At 42.5% G+C, this 21,637-nt stretch overlaps 1 protein-coding gene across 6 annotated transcripts in view; it reads left to right on the top strand.

Moving 5' to 3' along the window:
• Positions 1-21,637, top strand: part of ATP8A1 (ATPase phospholipid transporting 8A1) — a 1,103,292-nt gene that overhangs the window by 246,145 nt on the left and 835,510 nt on the right. For 2 of the 6 annotated variants that reach the window (XM_078678248.1, XM_078678246.1), the window contains exons 7-8: positions 13,287-13,360; positions 16,754-16,823. In XM_078678248.1, the coding sequence (XP_078534374.1) occupies positions 13,287-13,360; positions 16,754-16,823 (144 nt within the window). Of the gene's footprint in view, positions 1-12,234; positions 12,309-13,286; positions 13,361-16,753; positions 16,824-21,637 lie in introns of all 6 variants that reach the window. The other 4 variants (XM_078678249.1, XM_078678247.1, XM_078678250.1 and 1 more) reach the window with 2 other exon arrangements.

The following is a 21,637-nucleotide window of genomic DNA, read 5'->3' on the forward strand; positions in this document are numbered from 1 at the left end:
TTATCAATAATGGAACCCAGCATGAATTGATCCATAATCCTGTCTTCCGCAGTTCCACACGATGATGCCAATTTTCGTAAGTCCTTGATGTAGTCTTTCACTCATTCCTCTTATTTTTGCATCCTCTTCCCGAAGTGATACCTCTCTACTACAGTACAACCCTTTGGTAAATAGTGAATGTCTAGTTTGCCAATGCATAACTCCTATTAATTTAAATTCAAAGCATCATTATCAGACACGCCTTGAAGGTGTTTAGAAAGTTCTCGCCCTTCAGGATCTAAATAATGCAACAGCAAAGCGGTTTTCCATTTTCAGCCTAATGACAATCCACACACTCTAGCATATCTTTCAAACACCTTCTTCCATGTTGCCCATTTTATGTTGAGCTCCCCAGGAAATGGTCAAGAAAATGCAGGCGCTGTAACATTCTGCATTGTGAACACAATAGCACCAAAGGAGAAAAAGAGAGAAACAAAATTGAACAAAATAAACTAAGTGACAACACAATGCAACCAAATTTGAGCAGACACAATATGTTGCAACACCGGCAGCAAAAATATGCCCGAATTCACCCCTGCAAAAAAACAAAAAAACTTAACACGACTACTAGGTGTGTCCATTATCATTTGTTGATACAGGCACAATTCTTCAAAGATGTGCTTATCACCGTGTATTGAATGTTCCTTCCTTTGAACCCTTTTCCAATTTAGAGATTCCGATCTCCCGAAATAATACGATGTTGCAAGAATGCTGCTTTCATAGTGTTGACTTATAACCAAGTGCCCAATGTTACAAAATGGCCGAAACCAGTGTTGTGTTGTGTCTTTTTCTAAAGGTGATCCAGCGTGTTTTTTGTTTACAGTTCGACAAGGTGAGCCCAATCGTCTAAAATGGCTGAGACCAGCCTTGCACTACATCTCTTTTTGTAGGCCATACAGCTTGCTTGCACACCGTGTGGGAGGGATGGGCGGAAACAAAATCGAGGAGGACGGATGTTAGTAATAGTTAACCGTTTTATTGTTCAAAACGGTTGAATAAAGAAAAGGATAAAAGGGAGGGGGGAGTTAATGTATATCTATCTGGGGGACAGCAGTTCACCGTCAATTCAGTTTCAAATAGGGTTCCAACTGAAATAGACTTTCTTACTCCTGTCCTTTCCTCCTGGTATCTTCACTGTTTCTTCTCTCTCATGGCCTTTAGGTGCCTTGTTATGCTGGAGGTGTCCCCCGAGGCATGCTAAGCTGCAACTCTCCTGAGTTACGGCGGCTCTTTGGATGTCCTCCGGTGACCACCACTCCTCACTCCACACGTCCGGGGCTTCCTCCGTTGCAGCTTCCTCTTGGTCGGTGCCTGTCTCATCTTCTCCAGTGAGGCTACTTTTCTTCGCTTCTCCCTCGGTGCTCGCTCTCCTCGCATCTTCCTCGTTCCTCCTTCTCGTCAACGACTTCCTTGTTTCGATCCCCTTGTCCTTTATGCCCGCTTATTGGTCTGCTGGTCGCAATGTCGCACTGTCACAATCCCGGATTGGTCCGACCAGTGTGAGGCGGGGCTTCAGTCCTGCGGAGACGAAGCACAGTTGTTTCTCAGTGTTCCTTCCTCCCTGGCAAGTTTGTTTGGACACGGAAAGAAAAGCCATCGTGGGGTTGGAATAGGGGGTAAGTCAGGTCCTAAAAACGGGATCTGGGGTGCTTCCTCACGCACCGCTATGACAACACGGAAACGCACATGCAGAGCATGCGCAATGAGGATGGAGCTCGCATACTTATGTTACTTATTGAGTTTTATATAGCGCAAACCTGACCTGAGGGTGAACGCTTCACATAGTTTACATAGCGGCCTTTATATGAAATATGTTTGCAGTAGATAGAAATGCAAGGTGATAGTGTGTAAACAAAGTATACAAAAGACATTTGGATTTATTTGCAGGTGCAGTTTTGAGGTAAATACAAAAGACATAGGGTATAGTTACTGATACAGTTTTGAGGTAGATACGATGCATATATATATATATCGGTGATCAGTCCAGTCAGAAGGTTAGATAGATTAGAGGGATAGGGTGTAATGTTTGGAGATGATTGCGTCAAGGGTCAATCCTTCATTGTGAGTTTGTTTATTGCAGGGTTGTGTAAGGTCGTTAGTTTCCAGGAGGGCTTGTACTGTGGGATCTTTAGCATTATTCCTGTGCAGGTTTAGATCTCCTAGCATAACTTCTGTGCTGCCTTTTAGGGAGTTTTGCTAAACTAGATCTGGTTAGTCATTGAGGAATTGTGTGTTATCCCCTGGACGGGGGTAGATGACATGGAATTGCTTAGGGTTGTGGCCTTTAGAAGAGAGCTGAACTCCTAAATATTCAAAGGTAGGGTTTTTGCAGTGTGGAAGAGAGTAAAGCTAAGATCGTTCTTGTGACTGACCGCTATTCCACCCCCTCTGCAAATAATTGAGAAACCTGGTGGGGGTGAGGAGGTCAATATGAGGGGATGAGTGGTTGTTTAGCCACATTTCTGCTGTTAGAAAACAGTTATCAGTATTGTGTCGTAGGATGGTTTTGGCTAGATCAGTGGAATGCCTGACTGCTGATAGGCTGTTAATAAGTATGCAGCAAGGCGCAGGTAGTGATCTTGGGCTGGGCTTACTGGTTTGGATGGTAGTTAGTTAGGCCGGGCGGCCTGGGAGGTATTCAGGGTCCTGTTAGCACCAAGGATGACTAGGATCTTGCAGTGGCAGGATTGACTGGGGGATTGTTGTAGGTGTTGCTTTGCAATTCGGCATTCCACTGTGATAGCCCAGTTGGGGTAGATCTAGGTTTGAGGTCGTGTTGAATGTAGGGGATGGTTTGATTAGAGGTGAGGGACAGGGTCAGAATCACTGATTGTGCCTGGTTGGTGTTTACCATAGATGCGTGGGGTTGTGGTATCGCTAATCTGTGTGTCTAAACAAAGTGATGAAATTTGCTCCAGAATAGTGTTGATTTTGAGTTCTAGTTGGGCTATTAGAGTAATCAGTTGAGTGGTGTTGGGATTATAGTGGTGGGTGGAGTGTGATGGTGCTTGCCAGAGTCAGGGGAGTGGCTAAGGTGGGATCCAGTCGGTTCAGGTTGGGGAACTGAGAGGATATGGTAGTGGAGGAAATCTCGAGCTGGGTAGTGAAAGTGTGCCCTGAGCAAGGGGAAGTTGTTCTGGTTGTGCAATCATAGCGTCAATGCGTCTGGTAGTGGATGAGACTGTAGAGGGGACGAGGTGGACACAGTGTGGAGGGTATCGTGATTGGAAGGTTCATCCCGTGGAGGTGTGGGTTCATGGATAAGTTCTCTGCGAGAGGGTGGAGGGGTTGGCATTCTAGGACTGTGCCGTGGGAAGGGGAGAAAATAGTTCTGGTGGCGAAGCAGTCGGGTCAGTGCATCTGGTAGTGGAGGAGGCTGTAGGGATGGTGGTGGCGGAGACAGTGTCAAGGGTATTGAGAGTAGAGGGTTCAGATGCCGGAGATATGGTGCATGGATCAGTTCTCTAGGAGAGGGTAGGGTAGTTGGTTCTCTGTGAGATGGTGGAAGGGTGGGGATGGGACCCGATGGCAAGGAGGCGCAGAGCGCAGGGAAGTGGCGATCAAGAATGGATAGATTTTGTTCAGAGACTCATGTAGACAGTTATGGACAAGTGCTGCTTATGTTCTGAGATGGGGATATGGTGAGCCTAGTTCCAATGGCAGTCTTAGTTACGTGAAGTTGTTGTATGAAGTTCTCTCTCTATTTGGCGGGCTTCTTAATGTCGAGGCTGGTCAGCTTTTTGCCTCTGTGAATTGTGATGTAGAAAATGTCCGTTATTAGTCTTTCTGGATGATCTTTGAGGATTTTTTGCTTGAAATTGTTAGCAGTAGTCTTGGATAGGTTTCATTGAAATGTAATGCTGTATGATTTGGGGCCATACCTTTGCATGATAGTGTTGCAATGGGGCATTGGTGAGTTGTCCTAAGGCAGTGTTTCCAGACTTGGCCCTTCCTGGGGGATGGATACCTCTGAGATGGTTACCTGTTTCAGCAGTGGGACATTTAGTGGAGCAGTGATGAGGACGCCATTGGCAGAACAGTGCGCCCGTGGTGGGGACATTGTGAGGGGAGTTTGTCAAGAAGATTTGATGGGATCCCTTGCAAGGGAGATGTTGCTTGAATGCGAAGAGCACTGCTGAGCTTTTTCAAATTTTTGTTAGTTCTTAGTAAGTTACAATATCTTGGAACTAGAGATTATGGATGGGTTTGAAGGACAGTTAGTTGGAGAGGCCTACCTAATCCATGGCGTGAACACACTAAGACACCGCTCAGCAAGGTCTTGGTACCTTAGGCTCGAGAAGGCAGCAGCAGTAGCACGAAGTAAGGTCACACTCAATGGCTGTTGCCCTCAGTTCATAAAGGCCCAACAATGATGGAAAGTGCTTGCCAAACCATCATACTTGTACTCCCCCCCAATGACTGTAGCTTGGTCTGTGGGTTCCACCAGTGAGTTAAAGTTAACTCTAGGCCGCAGATGCTTAGGCTGCCACTCAGTTCTTCCCATAGTCATGTCACCCCACCTCACCCCGATGTTGGGATGAATGCTCTCCAATCAAATCCTTATCTCTAATCAAATCCTTATCGTCACCAGTAAAACAATGTTAAATTCTCCAAAATTAACAGGCATGGCTGAAATCCTTAAACAAGTTTATTCAGTTAATTGAGATTAGGAGAACAATCCCAGTCATCTTCCTCGCAGCTGCTTCAGCTTCCAGTTTCAAACAGAAACATTCTCCCTTGTAACTAGTCTTGCCCAATACATTTTATAGAATAAGATGACATCTCAACATTCCAGTTAAAGCCCCAGATACCACGCATTCCATCCTCATTCCTATGCTATAAAAGTCTTCTTATTCAAGTTAGTTAAATGTTTATCCTGTGACGAAGCCAGCAAAATAAAATGCATTTAGTTAGTGTTTAAAGCTTCAATGTTTTCATAGCCGCAAGTAGTATCTTTCCTGACCTCAACTGCAGCCGCTTACCTAATTCAGGGGGTGAAGTGCTGGCAGAAATTGGACATCAGCTTGAACTTTTTGTCTCAAAGGATATGTTTGTTCCTTATTCAAGGCACCTTAAGTAAAATGTCCGAAAATGTGAGATCCTGGCATGTTTTCTGTCATTGATCGTTAATTGCATAACACGAATGCACAGTTATAGGTCTGTACTATTTCCTGCTGTGCAAGTGATTAAAGATTTGTAAGCACAAGATTCTATAAATGTAGCCTCATTGTTAGATTTGGGGGTCTCTAGTTGACAGAGGTAGGTGCCTTTGACCAAATAGGGACCCTTGCGCCTAGTCAGGGTAAGGGGGTACACTCCTAAAATAACCCCTGCTCACCCCCTTGGTAGCTTGGCACGAGCAGACAGGCTTATCTCAGAGGCAGTGTGTAAAGCATTTGTGAACACATACAGTAACCCAGAGACAACACTACAGATGGAGACCACACAAGTTGTATAAAAATAAGTATTATTATATATAGACTTAACGCAAGACCACAAACGACAAAAATCTATAATACAGTACTTTAAAAATGGTAGAAATAGCTTACTTCTCTTTAGATGTAAAATGCGACACTTTGAGTTCAATGTACCTTTGGATGCGTAACGCTATACAACGGAAGTGTTGCAGGGAAGGTGATGCGTTGGTGCCTTACACGCAAGAATGGTGATGCGTCAGGTCCCTACTGCTGCGTAGGGGATGCGTTGGGTCTTCTCTGCGTGGGGAGGTGATACGTTGGTTTCGTACTGCACTTACGTGGTGGTGCGACCAGCAGCGCCGTGATCCAATGACGATCCGGTGCAATGAAACAAAATGGCGTCTTCTTCTTGATGCGACAACGATGTGTGCACGCCCGTCTTCCGTGCAGTGACTCCTCGATTCTTCTGAGCCGCGACAGGCCCTGCAACACGCTTCTCCGGTGATGCGCCGGCGTCTGCTGTGATGGCAACACTCTGCTCCGGTGATGCGATGTGCTTCAGGTGATGCGATGGCGGCAGCGGCGGCACGCTTCTCCGGTGATGTGACGGCATCTGCTGCGATGGCGACACTCATCTCTGGTGATGCGATGACAACGGCTGCGGCGGCAAAACGTTTCTTCATCTTGAGTTGCCCTTCCAGCTCCCAGGGACACTCAGTTTCTCAAAAGGCCCAGCTCAACAGCAGGCACTTCAATTCCCAGCAAGGGAAGGCAGGGGAACGGGTTAGTGAAGTCTGTTGTCCCTGAGACTTCAGCGGGAGGCAAGCTCTATCTCAAGCCCTAGGAGATCCTTTACAAGTTGATTTGAAAGTAGCACAAAGTCCTTTCTCCTTTCTTTGGCAGTCAGGCAACCTCTGCAGGCCAATCCCCCCAAAAAGCACTCAGCTTAGGGATGGTCTCCTCCTCAATTTTTCTGGTTCCTCTCCTCCGCAAAGGTTCTTCTTGTTTCCCAAAAGTGATCTACTTCTCTGGGGTCTGGCTCCCCATATTTATACTAGCAAATCCTTTGTCCTCTGAAGGCAGAGGGTCCTGTACCCAGTCCAAACCAGTTCTGGTCAGTCCTGGAGCACTTTGTTGACAAGATTCCTTCTTTCCTTTCACAGTGTAGGCCAGGGACATCAGTCGCACCACAGGAGGTGGAGCCAGCATTGTGGAGAGAAGGCACAGCCCTTTTCAGGTCCCAGGTGCAACTCCTCCCACCCATCTACATGCAGATAGCTCTATTCAGCCCCGTGCTGACTCACCCTGTCTCCTGTAATCCACCAGCCCCTGTCACTCAAACTCCAGACAAGGAATACACAACCTAGCAGAGGCAGGCTTGGACAGTTTAGGCAACAAAATACCTACTTTCTGAAAGTGGTATTTTCAAACACAGAATGTTAAAAACAACTTCACTAAAAGATGTATTTTACCATTCTGAGTTCAGGCATACTAAACTCTAATGTCTACCTCGTTCCCTGAGTCAGTTAGGATTATAAGATTTTATAATCAAACTGCCCATTCTGGCCTATGTGGAACAGGTACCCTTGCAATAGTGAAAAACGAAAATGGCTGTAATTCACTATTAGGACATGCCAAACACACCAGGACATGTCCTACCTTTTACCTACAATGCACCCTGCCCTTATGCCTACCATAGAGGTGACTAATATGCGGAAAAGGGAAGGTTTAGGGACTGGCGAGTGGGTGCACTTGCCCAGTCAACATGGCAGTACCAGACAGCACACAGGCTCTGCGATGGCAGACCTGAGACACACTTTACAGGCTGCTTCTTTGGGTGGCCCAACCAGTGCTGCAAGCCCACCAGCAGCATTTGATTTACCAGCCCTGGGCACCCGCAGTGCACTGTACAAGGGTCTGACAGTAAATCAAATAAGCCAATCATGGAGTCACTAATCCATACATCAATTTACAATAGGGATAGCATATGCACTTTAGCACTGATCAGCAATGGTAAAGTGCCCAGAGTCATAAAACCAACAAAAACAGGTCAGACAAAATACGGGAGGAAGGCAGAAAGTTCAGGGATGACCATGCAAAAAGGGCCAAGTCCAACACTCATTTATTGCCCTATTCTTGTTATTGCAAGGTTTATGATATGGTTGTGGTGACACTTCCTGTGACATCACTTTCAGTGCCATACTTCCATGTGATATCAATGTGTATTACTTGTTAATTAGTCCTTTCACTTTTACGAGATGATTTCCACACAGTCTTATATATAGTGTTGCCAGTTCATTCATTTAATTTGATATGTGGCTTGTTACTTGGTCTAGTACTATATCTGTACCAATAATTCAATGCCAATCACTGGGTTGTCTGTTGAAATCCAGAATCCATTTCCAATAGTAAGAAATGGCAAACATGCCTTTTGTGACACCAGAATTTGCTGCCTTTTAGAACATAATTTGCGTTAGCAACACAGTAATAGTTGTGATAAAAATGTTCATAGTAAACGATTGCAAATTTCCAAAAGTTCTATGTAGACTATACTTTTCTAAATATATGTTTATATTCTAGAAATCAAAACTCCATCAAAGTACTTGTACATTTGTATTTCAGTTTTTACTAATGATGTAGCTGTTTATTGCTTTCATCATTCCTTAAAGTTCTTCTGCCTAGCTTTCTCTTTTTAGGGGCCTACGTCACCACTTCGTCAAAAGTGGGGCGGAGCTCCGAGCCGTATTGTTACGGGGCTCAGACTAGTGAAGTAAAAATTCCTCACTGCGCGAGATTTTTCCGTAGTTTATTTTGGCATCTGCATGCTAATTGGTCCTCGCAGTGCTGTGTTTCTAGTAGCCTTCACGCAATAGGCCATATGGATTTTAGTTTGTGCACTTCCTGCATATTCTATGCGGTTACGCGCAGGGGAGTGCAATAAATTGTCAATTACGAGCGGTCAGGGTGCCGAGGTAATTGAACCCAGATGTTCGGGGCGCGTTCACCAGTCTGCAGTAAGTTTGGTGGGCGCGCGTTGGTCTGCATCCTTTCATGTGTAAGTGTTGGCCTTTGAAGAGCTGGCTTGGTTGTGCGCCGACAATGAGACACACAGTCTTCATTACCCCACAAAGTATGTAAGTGCGTTTGTATTGGAGACAGTAACGTCCAGGTACGAACGGAATTCTTTTCACTGGCTTACGAACAGTCCCACATTTAGCCGCATTCTCCTCATCTCATCAAAGGGGCTCACGTCTTGTTCAGCAAAAAAACAAAAACCTCAGAGAGCAGGAATGTGTTTCTGCATGGAGGGTCCGAGCAGCCGTATTGCAACAGTTGTGCTTGTGTGTCTAACCTTGGGCCTCATGACAAGTAGGTTGATTTTAGGTGCAGGGATACACAGGCACTGCTCACACACACAAACACTGTTGACACACACGGACACTGCTCATACACACACAGGCACTTCTCACAGACACCGGCACTGTGCGCACACATAGGCACTGTTCACACACACAGGCAGTACATACACACACAGGCTGCTCACACACACCGGCACTGCGCGCACACATAGGCACTGTTGACACACACAGGTACTACATACACACACCGGCACTGCGCACACACACAGGCGCACTGATCACACACAGGCACTGTTCACACACAGGCACTGTCCACACACAGGCACTGTTCACACACAGGCACTGTTCACACACAGGCACCGTTTACGCACACAGACACTGCTCACAAACACATACACTGCGCACACACACAGGCACTGTTCACACACACAGGCACTACATACACACACAGGCTGCTCACACACACCGGCACTGCGCGCACACATAGGCACTGGTCACAATGACTGCAGTGTGTGAGTGTGCAGGGTAAACAGTGTGAGTGTGCAGGGTGAACAGTGTGTAGTGAGTGCAGAGTGAGTGCAAAAGTTACTGTGAGTGCAGAGTGAGTGCGAGAGTGAGTGCAGAGTGAGTACAAGAGTGACAGTGAGTGCAGAGTGAGTGCGAGTGACAGTGAGTGCAAAGTGAGTGCGAGAGTGGCAGTGAGTGCAGAGTGAGTGCGAGTGACAGTGTGTGCAAAGTGAGTGCAGAGTGACAGTGAGTGTAGAGTGACAGTGAGTGCAGAGTGACAGTGAGTGCAGACTGACTGCAGAGTGAGTGTGACTGCAGAGTAACAGGGACTGCAGAGTGACAGTGACTGCAGTGTGTGAGTGTGCAGGGTAAACAGTGTGAGTGTGCAGGGTGAACAGTGTATAGTGAGTGCAGAGTGAGTGCGAGAGTGAGTGTGAGTGCAGAGTGAGTACGAGAGTGACAGTGAGTGCAGAATGAGTGCGAGAGTCACAGTGAGTGTAAAGTGAGTGCGAGAGTGACAGTGAGTGTAGAGTGACAGTGAGTGTAGAGTGACAGTGAGTGCAGAGTGACAGTGAGTGCAGACTGACTGCAGAGTGAGTGTGACTGCAGAGTAACAGTGATTGCAGAGTGACAGTGACTGCAGTGTGTGAGTGTGCAGGGTAAACAGTGTGAGTGTGCAGGGTGAACAGTGTATAGTGAGTGCAGAGTGAGTGCAAGAGTGAGTGTGAGTGCAGAGTGAGTGCGAGAGTGACAGTGAGTGCAGAGTGAGTGCGAGAGTGACAGTGAGTGCAGAGTGAGTGCGAGAGTGACAGTGAAAGTGCAGAGTGACAGTGAGTGCAGAGTGAGTGCGAGAGTGACAGTGAGTGCAGAGTGAGTGCGAGAGTGACAGTGAAAGTGCAGAGTGACAGTGAGTGCAGAGTGAGTGCAGACTGACTGCAGAGTGAGTTTGACTGCAGAGTAACAGTGACTGCACAACACACTCACCACCACACACTCACCCCCCCAGGCTCACCCCCACAGACTCACCACCACACACTCACCACTACACACAAAACAACACACCCAACAACACACCCCCAGCCGTCAATGAATGCTTTCACCAGGCACAAACACCAATAACCATCAATGTACGCTTTCACCAAAAACAAACATGACCACGCATCAGTGCCGCTAAACACCCACGCACACAACAAACAATGTCAGTGCAACTTTCACCAAACACACACACACACATCAACAGCTGACAGTGCACCAGCCACTCTTTCAATTGGCACAATCATCAACAGCTGTCAGTGCACCCTTTCACCAACCACACGCATTACCATCCAGCTCTGTACGCTTGACAGCCACACTCAGTAACAGCTCTTACTGCACGCTACCACCAGTCATACACACCTCAAGCCACCACTACACGCTTCCACCAAGCACACACACCAACAGCCATCACTGCACAATTCCTACAGGCACACACATCCACCACCCATCAATGCACACACCAATTGATAACGCAGCCACCAATTAATATTGTACCTATCACACTATGCTGGACTTTACCTTTTAAAGATAATGCGTTAAAGTGCAGCATGCCACCATTGATAACATTCCAATCCAACACACATATCTCCAACATACACCACATGCTTCCACTCCAAAACACATGCCTAAAACACATTGCCATTTACAATGCCATTATCTCTAACTCAAACAAACCCAAGCCCTAATGCATTCCTAATGCTTGTTTCTATTGCAAGTTTTAAAGGTCACTTGAGATGGTATCCACAGTCCTTATTCTAAGATACTGCAGTGTCTCTCTATCAAACATTTTATTTCACAGATCAGTCAATTAAACCGAAACAGTCCTGCATAATAAATATTAACTTGCTTAGATATTTATAGATTGCTATTTTACAGTCTATTTAATGTTACCTAATTTTTGGGGGTCAGTGGTGTAACTCAATTTGTGGCCCTACAAAAAGTGCAGAATGTAGCATTTTGAATAGGAATAGAAATAAAATAATTATGGGTTTGAATCCAAAAGGTATTTAGTTATCAACGTTTAGCATACATGTGCAGGTAATTGTATTTTGAAGGGCATATTATGTTGCTGATTCACAGATGTTGGATGGGATGGTGAGCAGGTTTGTCGGCGGTACAGAATAGATTCACCTGTAAAAGTCTGTGACTCCAACAAGCTCGCTGGTTTTTGGGTATTCAGTAGACTTATTTGGTTAGCTTCCCACCCTCCATAGTCATATTGATTTACATCCAACAAGGGCACAAGGAAATAGGTATACAATGTAGAAATGGGAAGGAAACGCCATCAATATTTATGAGGGCATAGGTGAACTGATTTCTCCATGATAAAAATATTCTCTCCATAGAGAAGCAAAAAATAAAATATTTTAATATTTCAATGAACATATCAGTACTGCGCTCTTTTTAGGAAATGTACACCTTTTTACTTTGTGCGCATTGGGGATTATGTGTGTAGATATTCTGAGAATCTGAAGCTGTAGCAGAATTCCATGGGTAATGGAATTAAATGAGAATGTCTAACAAGCTGGAAGTTTGCTCCAAACATAGGTGCAGGTCTATGAGTGTAAATGTGTGATTTCTTTTCTATCAGCTCTTCAGAATTATTTGTTCAAAATCATGTAAAGGTCCATTTCATTCTGGAGAATTTTCATGTTAAATGTAATACATAAGTGTCAATTCCTGTGGTTTTAGATACATCTGTACAAAATGAAGTGCTAACTTTTATGAGTCGCCACTGATGATGGCCATTGTAACTGCTGTTGGAATTGTTTTCCCTAGTACTGTGTGCAGCAACATATTGTAAAGCTAAAGTATTCTATGTTTTCTAGCAACGCTATCACTTGAAGATTATTAACCAGTTCCCAGTTTTCTTTCAGGTAGAGGTTGGAGATATAGTTAATATAAATGGCAAAGAATATATACCTGCTGATACTATGCTTCTCTCGTCAAGGTAGAGATGCCTTCTGATGCTAACAGTGTAGAGGCCGGTTTCTCTACCCTGTGTATATTTGATTGCTCCAAGGAAATAAGGATTAAACAGAACTAATAATCACTACCCCCATTAATATGTGCCATGTACTTAAGACAAAAGCCTAAATCACATTTGTATGATGAACATCGAAAATGCCTAACAAATTATTTGTTATATTTAAGTGGATGTTACTCTGGTAAATATGTTTTTGGGTTGTTGTTGGTCTAAAAGGGCAATACTTTAATTTACTTCATGTTATATTTACCAGCATCGGCTCCAAAAAATCATATTTTAATGATTGGTTTCTTGGAGGCTGTTTATCATAATTTCCTTGGATAATTTTATTTGGAAAAAACACTTAACTGAAGAGTTCATTTTCAAAATTCATTTCTTTATCAAGGCTTAAAAATGAAATCACTGGCCATTTTAAACCAACCTTACATCTGTAAAAAGTATTTATATTATATTGAAGATTGTTTCTTAAATGTCAACATGCTTATGTCTCTTGCCTTAAAGGCCACCATTTTCCATGTATTAGTAAATCATGTTTAGCGCTGTTGGCATTTCTGCATTAAAGACTCATTTAAATTTTTTTTTTTACAAAATACGGCTTGTTCCCTGCATTTAGACAATGATGGCAAATGTCCCTTTTAAGTAAAAATGTACTTAATATCATTATATTGAATATGGTAATTACAGAATTGGGCCCAATCTAATTTTATGTTTTAATTCCTGGTTTTGGAGAAGTAAAAATTTAACGTAATGTCTAGTGTGCTATTGGTCAATTGTGCTGATCAGAAAAAATGAATTTTGAAAATGCTGCATATTAAATTTTAATTAACATATGTATTGTTTTTTATAATAATTTTCGATTTTGTCTCTTTTTTCCATTTGTTTCCTTTCTTATTTTATGTTACTCATTTTATGTTCTCATCATTTTCATGCCGGGACATAAAGGTTGCCATAGGGGAAGTAGTGAAGGTGACCAATGGGGAGCATCTCCCAGCTGACCTCATCAGTCTGTCCTCAAGGTTAGAATAACATAGCTGAGTGAGAAATGTACATGTGGTCCTCCTACATTAAAAACTAAACACAAAAATGGGATAAGGGTTATGTCACCCACTTTTGCTTTTGCACCTTTTCATACAAATTAAATTGGGACTAATGTATCTGTTTAATGAGGCACTATTTCGAATACAGCCTTTCATATTATACCAAATAGAATATTAAATGGACACATCCTAACAATTCACTAGCTGGGAATTTTATCTCATTTGTATAGAATCTGATTGAGTGTATATACACCTTTTCCGAAAGGTTGCATCTGAGTCAATTAAAAGTTTGACAAACTTAGTTTGTTTTGCTATCATGTACCCTAAAAAGAGTTAAGCTAGCGACCCATACACTTAAACGCAATGTGTAGAGGACCCCTGTGCACAAATGGTTGTCGTACTTTGTATTCAGCATGTTAAAGGGTTTGAAATTCTCTTTCTGCATATAGTTAACGAGCATGTCATGTAAATAGTAAACATTGGCTTGACACTTGTGCCACTCTTGCATTGCTTTTCTCTTACTAACTTAAAATGCATTGGCTTTAATACATGTGTGCTTATTGTTGGTGTGCAGAAATGTTTTGCTGGTATTTTGCCTGCAGTAGTTTTGCTGGTCTTGAAAAATGTTATCCAAATTAACAGGTTTTTCAGTCCATTTTCAAAAGTATCAAGTGTAACTCCTGGCATCCTACACTTCCTGCTTTTGTACTTTACTTATTTTAGGAAAATGTTCTTGAGTAGCATCATATATGTATTTTGTATTAGAAAATTATCGGTTTATGATGGTGACTGCTGAAGGTTGTTCTAGGTAGCCGCCAAACCGAACACTGGTACAGCTAGGAAGAAACGTGAGGTCATATATACACATAAAAATGTTGGGGTTTCAAATAATATTGGTATTTATTAACTATTTAATAAAGTTAATAAGGTTTAACTTGTCATATACTATATCCTTGTTTAGGAAAATGATTCAGCCAGTCTCATTGCTTAGAAATATGGCATTAACTGCCTTTAATTGTCGCGATACAGTAGCAGAGATATGAAGCATACAGACAGTGTCTCTTTACCTGTGCTAGGAGATATTAGGTGGAATGTTGTTAATAGTGCTATTGCCATATTCAGCTGGGTCTTTACTTGTCGTCTTGGCACTATCATTTTGGAGTGCTAAGGGCTAACATCCTATGTATTGACCTTTGAACACTTATGCCCTGGTCCGAGGACAGTGACAATAATGTTAATGTATATTAAGTTCCAATATTGAACACTTATCTGAAAACGAGAAACGGTCTGAAACTGCAATAATGCAATGTCGTGGTTGGACCTACTAAATCAGCAATGCATAGACAAGTGTCCACCCTCGGTTCGCGATACAAAAAATAATTCTAGATTTCTTACCTTTACATAGGCAGACAACTGGAAAAATGAGCTCCAGTGGCCGCTCTCTAAAGAAGCCATTCAACTTTCGCAATGGGATAATTTGCGTGCCAATGAAGAATAAGTGACAAGTCGGTGTTTATAGAATTCCATTAATTTCCTTATAAAGGATGCCAATTTATGGAGCAATTTATGATGCTCTACAATGTAAGAAAGGCCGTGCTATTTCGCGACAGCAACCTCTCATTTTACCAACCACCACTATACTGCAAAACTTTTTGGGAATTCTTTTATTAATTCTGAAGGATACACATCCGAAAAGAGTTGCTCATCTGTTTCCGAGGTGAATGTTGTTCATACTAAGGCGCAGCAGTTAAAGTTCAAACCGTTGCAAACCCAAACCTCTTGAAAGCTTTCTTTCTAGCGTGGAACTTATGCCGGTAGTTAATTCGATTAAATATTTAAGATGCTGTGCTATCAATTAATGATTTCATTTTAAAAGGAGATCTGTAAAGAAAGTATCAACAGGGTTAAAATGTGCTCAGGTTACTACCGCTAGAAGCACTGAGAACTGAGATAGCCCAATACATTTTCTGCATCTCGTGGTATTATCAATATACACAGAATGCTGAAGAAATTCAGTTTAACACCGCCATCTTAAATACCCGCATTCACTGCTGTCAGGAACAATAGTTTTATGCTTGTATAAGAGCAGCACTTAGTGTTGCTCTCAGGGAATATCAGTATATACTTTAACATTTCTGACTTTAAATTACTCTACTCCTCTAAAGTATTTTAATGTTTTTAAATAATTCACTTTGTCTTCCCAGTGTTTTAGTCTAAAACACACTGGATAAAAAGGATACTCTAATCGTTGCCTCCAGAACATCTTACTTCTGGCAGATATCAACTGAAGTGGAATGATTTTGTTTGTAAACTATGCAATCTGTGGATTTCTGCCCTTTACATCTTTATTGAATCTCCATTGGAGTAGCATTTCCTTTCCTGCATAAAGCTTAGAGATAGGCTGGGGGAAAAATGCTATAAGTGCCCGTTCAGGAATCTTATTATTTTTATTGTGGCTTGTTAACAATATCTTTCCTTGTGGGGACAAGTTCCCACTTCCCCTTCATATCAAATTGGGTACCTCTTAAAGAGAAGCCATCTTAAGTCTGTGTGAAGATAAGTGATAGAAGCTTGCCTGTGGTGCTATACAGCATGCTGAAAAGGAGAGGTTCAGGTCAATTATGACAAAGGCTACTACATATGAGGGCACTGTATTTCACTTTCATGGTGAGTTATTTTACAGTTGTTCACAAAGTAACTGTATTAAGAAGGTTTAGCACATGTGGTCAATAGTCGGTATATTAGGCCTCCACATCTCTTGCTTTTTGTGGTTCAGCATTTCCAATGTTGTGTACTTTTGGCTTGTTTAGGGTTCCCAGGTCACCAATGTAGCTGGGTCCACATATAACCTCCTACTCTAAAGTTCTGTGCAGTACTAGTTGCAGAATTTTTTCCCTTCTGATTCTGCCTGTCAAAAAAGTTATTTTAAATCAGTCAAATGGTGACTAAAGAAAATAAATGCTGTAAATTGAAATAATCTTAAAACAGTGTTTCTGCACAGGAGTCTCCAATGTGCACTTTCTGTGGACTAGATCCTCATCTCTAGACCCACACACACACGGTAAGAATCTTAGAAGCAAGAGTGAAAACCCTTGGTAGAGACAAAGGTCATAGAAATTGCTTTCAAAGGGGAAACTGGTGAATTTCTGACACATATTTAACAACATGTCCCTCTCAAATACTTTACTTTCCATCAGTAGTAGACAGGAAATGTGCATATTCCCACCAACTTACTACTAGGACACGTGAATAGAAATATTCAAACATAAAAAGTACTTGTATTTACTTCTTTTAAAAAAAGAGCATAGCAAACCGTTTGTGGGCAAGTGTTGTATTGTTAATTTTTCTAACAAGACATTATTTGTATAACAGTGAGCCACAAGCTATGTGCTACATTGAAACATCAAACTTAGATGGGGAAACAAACCTAAAAATACGACAGGTAAGCTACATTCATTTATTGTTTTCAATTGCATATGTTTTCTCAATTGCCTTAAATATATTAATCTTAAACACTGTTAAAACTAATGAACATGAATGGTCTTGAATAAACATTTAGGTTTCTTTTGAAGATGTTAAGAACATTGACATTTCATGAAATTGTGGGATGAAGTGAAGAAGTGCACATTATAGACTGACATTTGATATTAACAACGTAGGGCATATTTTGCGATACGGAGTGAACAGGACAGTACCAGTTTAATTGCATATGGTGAAATCATTACAGGGCAGATAAATGGTCCACTTGATAAACTGTTCACTGTAGGACCATTATGCTAGTATTCAGTCCTGTTTGGGAGGGCATTGGGACAAGTTAAAAGAGTATGCTCCGTTCAAAAGTTGGACGATTGCACTTTTTAATTTGTGCATTAAAATAACCTTTCAAAAATGCTAAAGCCTATTTTTAACCATATGTATTTGGATAAAGTTTTGCTACACTGGACTGCGAAACCTCTTTTAACAAGATTAGCTCAGGCCTACATAAGAAAGCCTTAGACATTGTGGTTTTTCTGCTGTTTGGCTAATACAGCAAGATGTGCCATATCCATCTAATATGGTATACTTTGTAGATTCCATAATCGATTATGCTATTTGATATCTTAACGAAATCTTTGGTCAGACTATTTAGAGCACCCATATTTTCATTCAAGCAATATGTTTACATCATGTTTTTATCTGAGTATATTCAAAGTAAAGTAAAAAAATTATCGGACCAGATTTCCACTTCATGCCTTCTGTGGATCTTCAAGAATTTCGCGCCCAGGTAAGTCCTAGCACTAGCCGGCTACTTTTGGTACCTTTGCCCGATCAAGATTTCTACTTAGTATCTTTTTCGGAGCTCAGAATCCTCCAGCAGGAAAAGGCGACAGTCTCTAGCCGACGAGCGGTCCACAAAGCCAGATATCTTCTTGCTGAGGTCCAGCTGAATTGGGTATACAACTCTCCAAACCAGAGAAACCTGTTTCTTTGACCCAGCGGCAATGCACCTTAGGCAAATTAACTCTGCAGGTTTGTTCCACTCCTCTGGAGGTCTTCAAGTTAAAAAACGTTTTCAGGGCTGGTAGGAGGATTCCAGCTAGGTGTTTCAGGACCTGAGGAACATCACTTGGTGAGTCAGGACTCACTTCAGCAGTGTCCACCAGCAGGGTCCAGGTCACATCCAGTTTGAACTGGTCAGCTAGTAGTTGCAAAATAAATTCTCGTGGAGCTTTTTACAGGCGAAGCAACTAACCGTTGAAATCCACTTATTTGTCCTGCCTACAGGAGGGTGCAGGTATGGTCCTTAAGGGCTCCTCTCAGGGCACAGTCTGCAGTTCCAATCCTCTTCTGTTCTTACACAGGTCCAGCAGTGTCTTAAGGAGCGTGCTATGGGATGCAACACTTAAGTCTGGCACTAGCTTGTGGGTGGGGTGACTCCTGGCCCCTCCCAAACCAATAGGTTAAAAGTTCCCAGGGGTTACTTTACCCACTTTTGCAGCACTTCCTTTGTGCCCTAGTACAAACAATCCCAAGCCTTTATTGTCTCTGCTCTGAGTGCAGTTTTAATATCTGGCTAATCACCCCCTGGGCTGCTGCTGGAGAGCTAATGCATATTAGACTGAAGAAGCGTTCTCACAGCTGTTTTCCTTAATATTTATTAGGAATCTGAAGCCCATTAAATTGGGCTTTTAATAAGTACTACAAAGTGTGGTTTAATTATGTTTTTATCTGGTCCCACTCCAGAGATAGCAAATTTAATATTTATTCCCTCTGTCCAGTATTTCCTAGGGTCCTGCCAGAGCCTTGTTAAAATAAAAATTACTTATGTGTGCTAGCCACTCTAAGGACATGTTAACTTCAAATTTCTACATGCCCTTCATCTGAATTCCATGCACCCTTCCTTGGGGGGCAGCAAGTCCTACATAGGGGGTGACTTATAAATATACAAAAGGAAGGTTTTCTCCTGTCAAAAAGAGTTATGTTGACAGGTCCCAGTGCAGGTTTTATACTTCAGTAGTCTGGCTACACAGGGTAGGCCTGAATCCATTTTTGCCCGGCCACTGTAGCAGATGGCAAAATAGGTACTGCAGTTCACATGCATCATTTATCTTCCAGGCCTTAGGTGCACTTTCTACACTGTATACTAGGGACATATAAGCTATTGGTTAGCTTGGGTAAAGTGCACAGAGTTCTAAAGCCAGCAAAGCAGATAGGATAAAAATGTGTGGGTGCATCATACAAAAGATGTCAATTTCCTACAGATTCCATGAATGCTGCACTCAGTGCTGCTCACCTAAGAAGAGGTAATATAGAATCTTAATAGACCACATTTTTAGTAAATTGGCAGATGCTCAAATGCAGGGTCTTACTTACTTTTGTTAAAATGTTAGCCACTATCTGTTTACTTTAGCAAATACTTGAATATGTGAGAGAACTGAAGACTGTCAATAAGTGGCAGCCAATTTGACACCTGTATTGCATGCACAAAACTGGTTGTCCCTAAATGTATCAAGGAATTAAATACTGCTCTTGGACTCAACTGACCCAACACTGTTTAGTCTCAACTGGGCAAACACCGTGAACCTCCTCCTAGATCTGCACATGAAATAAGTGCCCTGAAGAAATGTCAACTTCAGCCTCTTCTTCATCATTCCAAGTGAAAGTAGTCCTCATGTGGCATTCCAATATATATCCCTGCTGCGTGCCATTTCCCCACCCCCAGTGTAGCCGGGTCAGGAGATCACCATAATCCTTGTGGTGGTAAAGTCTTGTTTTGAAGACTTCCAGCACAGATTCATTTTAATCTCGAGACGGTAGAGAGCCATGCCTCAAGCACACCACCATATCTCCTGTATTGATACACCTGTATCGAAGAAGCATCAATTAGAAGTGTATTTCAGTTCTGGGCGTGCACATCAAACACAAGCTCAATGTTGCTGCAAAGATATCTCAAACCTGCCACTTGGCCTTTGCAACTGCTTTAGGTGAACAAGATGTAAGCACTTTAGATGGTGATCGCTGCATGTTGGACCCTCGGTGCTCTGTAATACACAAAACCACTGAGCGAAAGAAAAAGGCCTGAGTTGCTATCGTTGAAATTTAACAACTCACTCCATCGCCATGGGTGTGAACGTGGCCTATTTTCTGCTGTCCACCTATACGAAAGGGACTCTGTTTATGGCTTCCAACATGCCACACGCTAATCAGACGTGTAGGACATGCCCCAACTTCCTACGCAAGTACAAGGCCCTGGGGCACTCTGCTGCAACCCTCAGGCATCTCCATCAGAAGATACAAGGACTCCTCCTTGTGAGGCTGAGTGTTCATAGCTCCCGAGTACAGTGGCTGAAATCTACACCTTGAATAGCTTTGCCTGCCCCCTTTTTGTCTCTTCAAATGTTAAGAAGCTGGTGAGAAGTGCCACATAGCAGTTTATAAAAGAATCCAAATATCACATGCCGTACACAGTAGAAAAGCCACCTGCAAGTTTGATTATCAACAACAAGGGGCCCCAAATCAGTCAGCAGGGACCTCGGGGAACGTACTTTATATATGCAACAATGGTCCCATGCATACAAAAATTACACGCAAAAAATAATAAATATAGACAGAGTCAATCTATATTGTGAGTGACATGTCCAGCCGGACAGCGGTCTTCAAAGTTTCAGGTCGGGTACAGAAAGGCATTTAGAGGCTTATTATTATTGTTAAGGCTTTCATTGAAATGTCCTGATGATGGTCCCCGTGACTTTATAGGGGTCCGAAACGCCGTCGACCTAACTAGCACTTAATACAAAACGTGACTACTATGTAATGTAATAGTGCTTCTTTACAAATTCTGTACATCTGTATTGTAAAACAGAAAACGTCTTCTGCCTTAAAAAGCCTGTCTTTGCTACTTTCTGTACCCGACCTGTCAGTGCTGGGCACAGGCTTGTGTACCACACTGGCTGAACTGTGGAAGGTACTTCTTGTGTTCTAACTAAATATTGAGTAAACTTTGAAGACCGCTGTCCGGCTGGGCATGTCACTCACAATATAGATTGACTCTGTCTATATTTATTATTTTTTATATGCATGGGACCATTGTTGCATATATAAAATAACCTGCAAGTTTGAAGCAACAATCTTTGCCTTGTATTTTATTCTGAGTGGTCTCTCAATGTTCACTGCTGCTGAAACATACAGTTCTTTTTTTTTTTGCTGAAATCCGTATTTCACCATTGGTGACGTGTGTGCTTTCTCAGTCTTTGCTTTTGTAATTACTGTGACTGCTTAATTTACTGCTGCATGCTTTGGTCGTTGTTATGGTACGTATTGCACACAGCGCCTTCCACTCTCATTTCCTATGGTTTCCAAGTAGTGGGTCAAGTGCACTTTTCTATCCTTACATCTGAAGTCGTCCATCCCCACCTCCCGTCCTCTTCAACTCCTGCCCCAAACCCTCAGTCATTCTAGTAATCTGGTGACCTTTATTGATCTTTCTGCTCTTCATCTTGGTGAATTGTCCCTGTGGCCTTTTGCAGTGCTTACTGTTTCCATGTTGGATAAAAATTAAGATATGAAACAGCAGGGCAATATAATGGAGAATTGTCACTGTTTAATGTTTGGGACAATGTGTTTGGTTAATCATATTCCCTAATTTGCTGTGAAACATTGCTGTAACGCTGATGGAAAAACATAGCAATTGGCACTTTGAGGCCTCTGGTTATAAACTCCGATATATCTGCTCATGTCACTAAAGCGTGTGATCCAGCTCACTTTATTTCGGGCAGT

This window comes from Lissotriton helveticus, chromosome 2_2, assembly GCF_964261635.1.
Source record: "Lissotriton helveticus chromosome 2_2, aLisHel1.1, whole genome shotgun sequence".
NCBI classification, from domain to species: domain Eukaryota; kingdom Metazoa; phylum Chordata; class Amphibia; order Caudata; family Salamandridae; genus Lissotriton; species Lissotriton helveticus.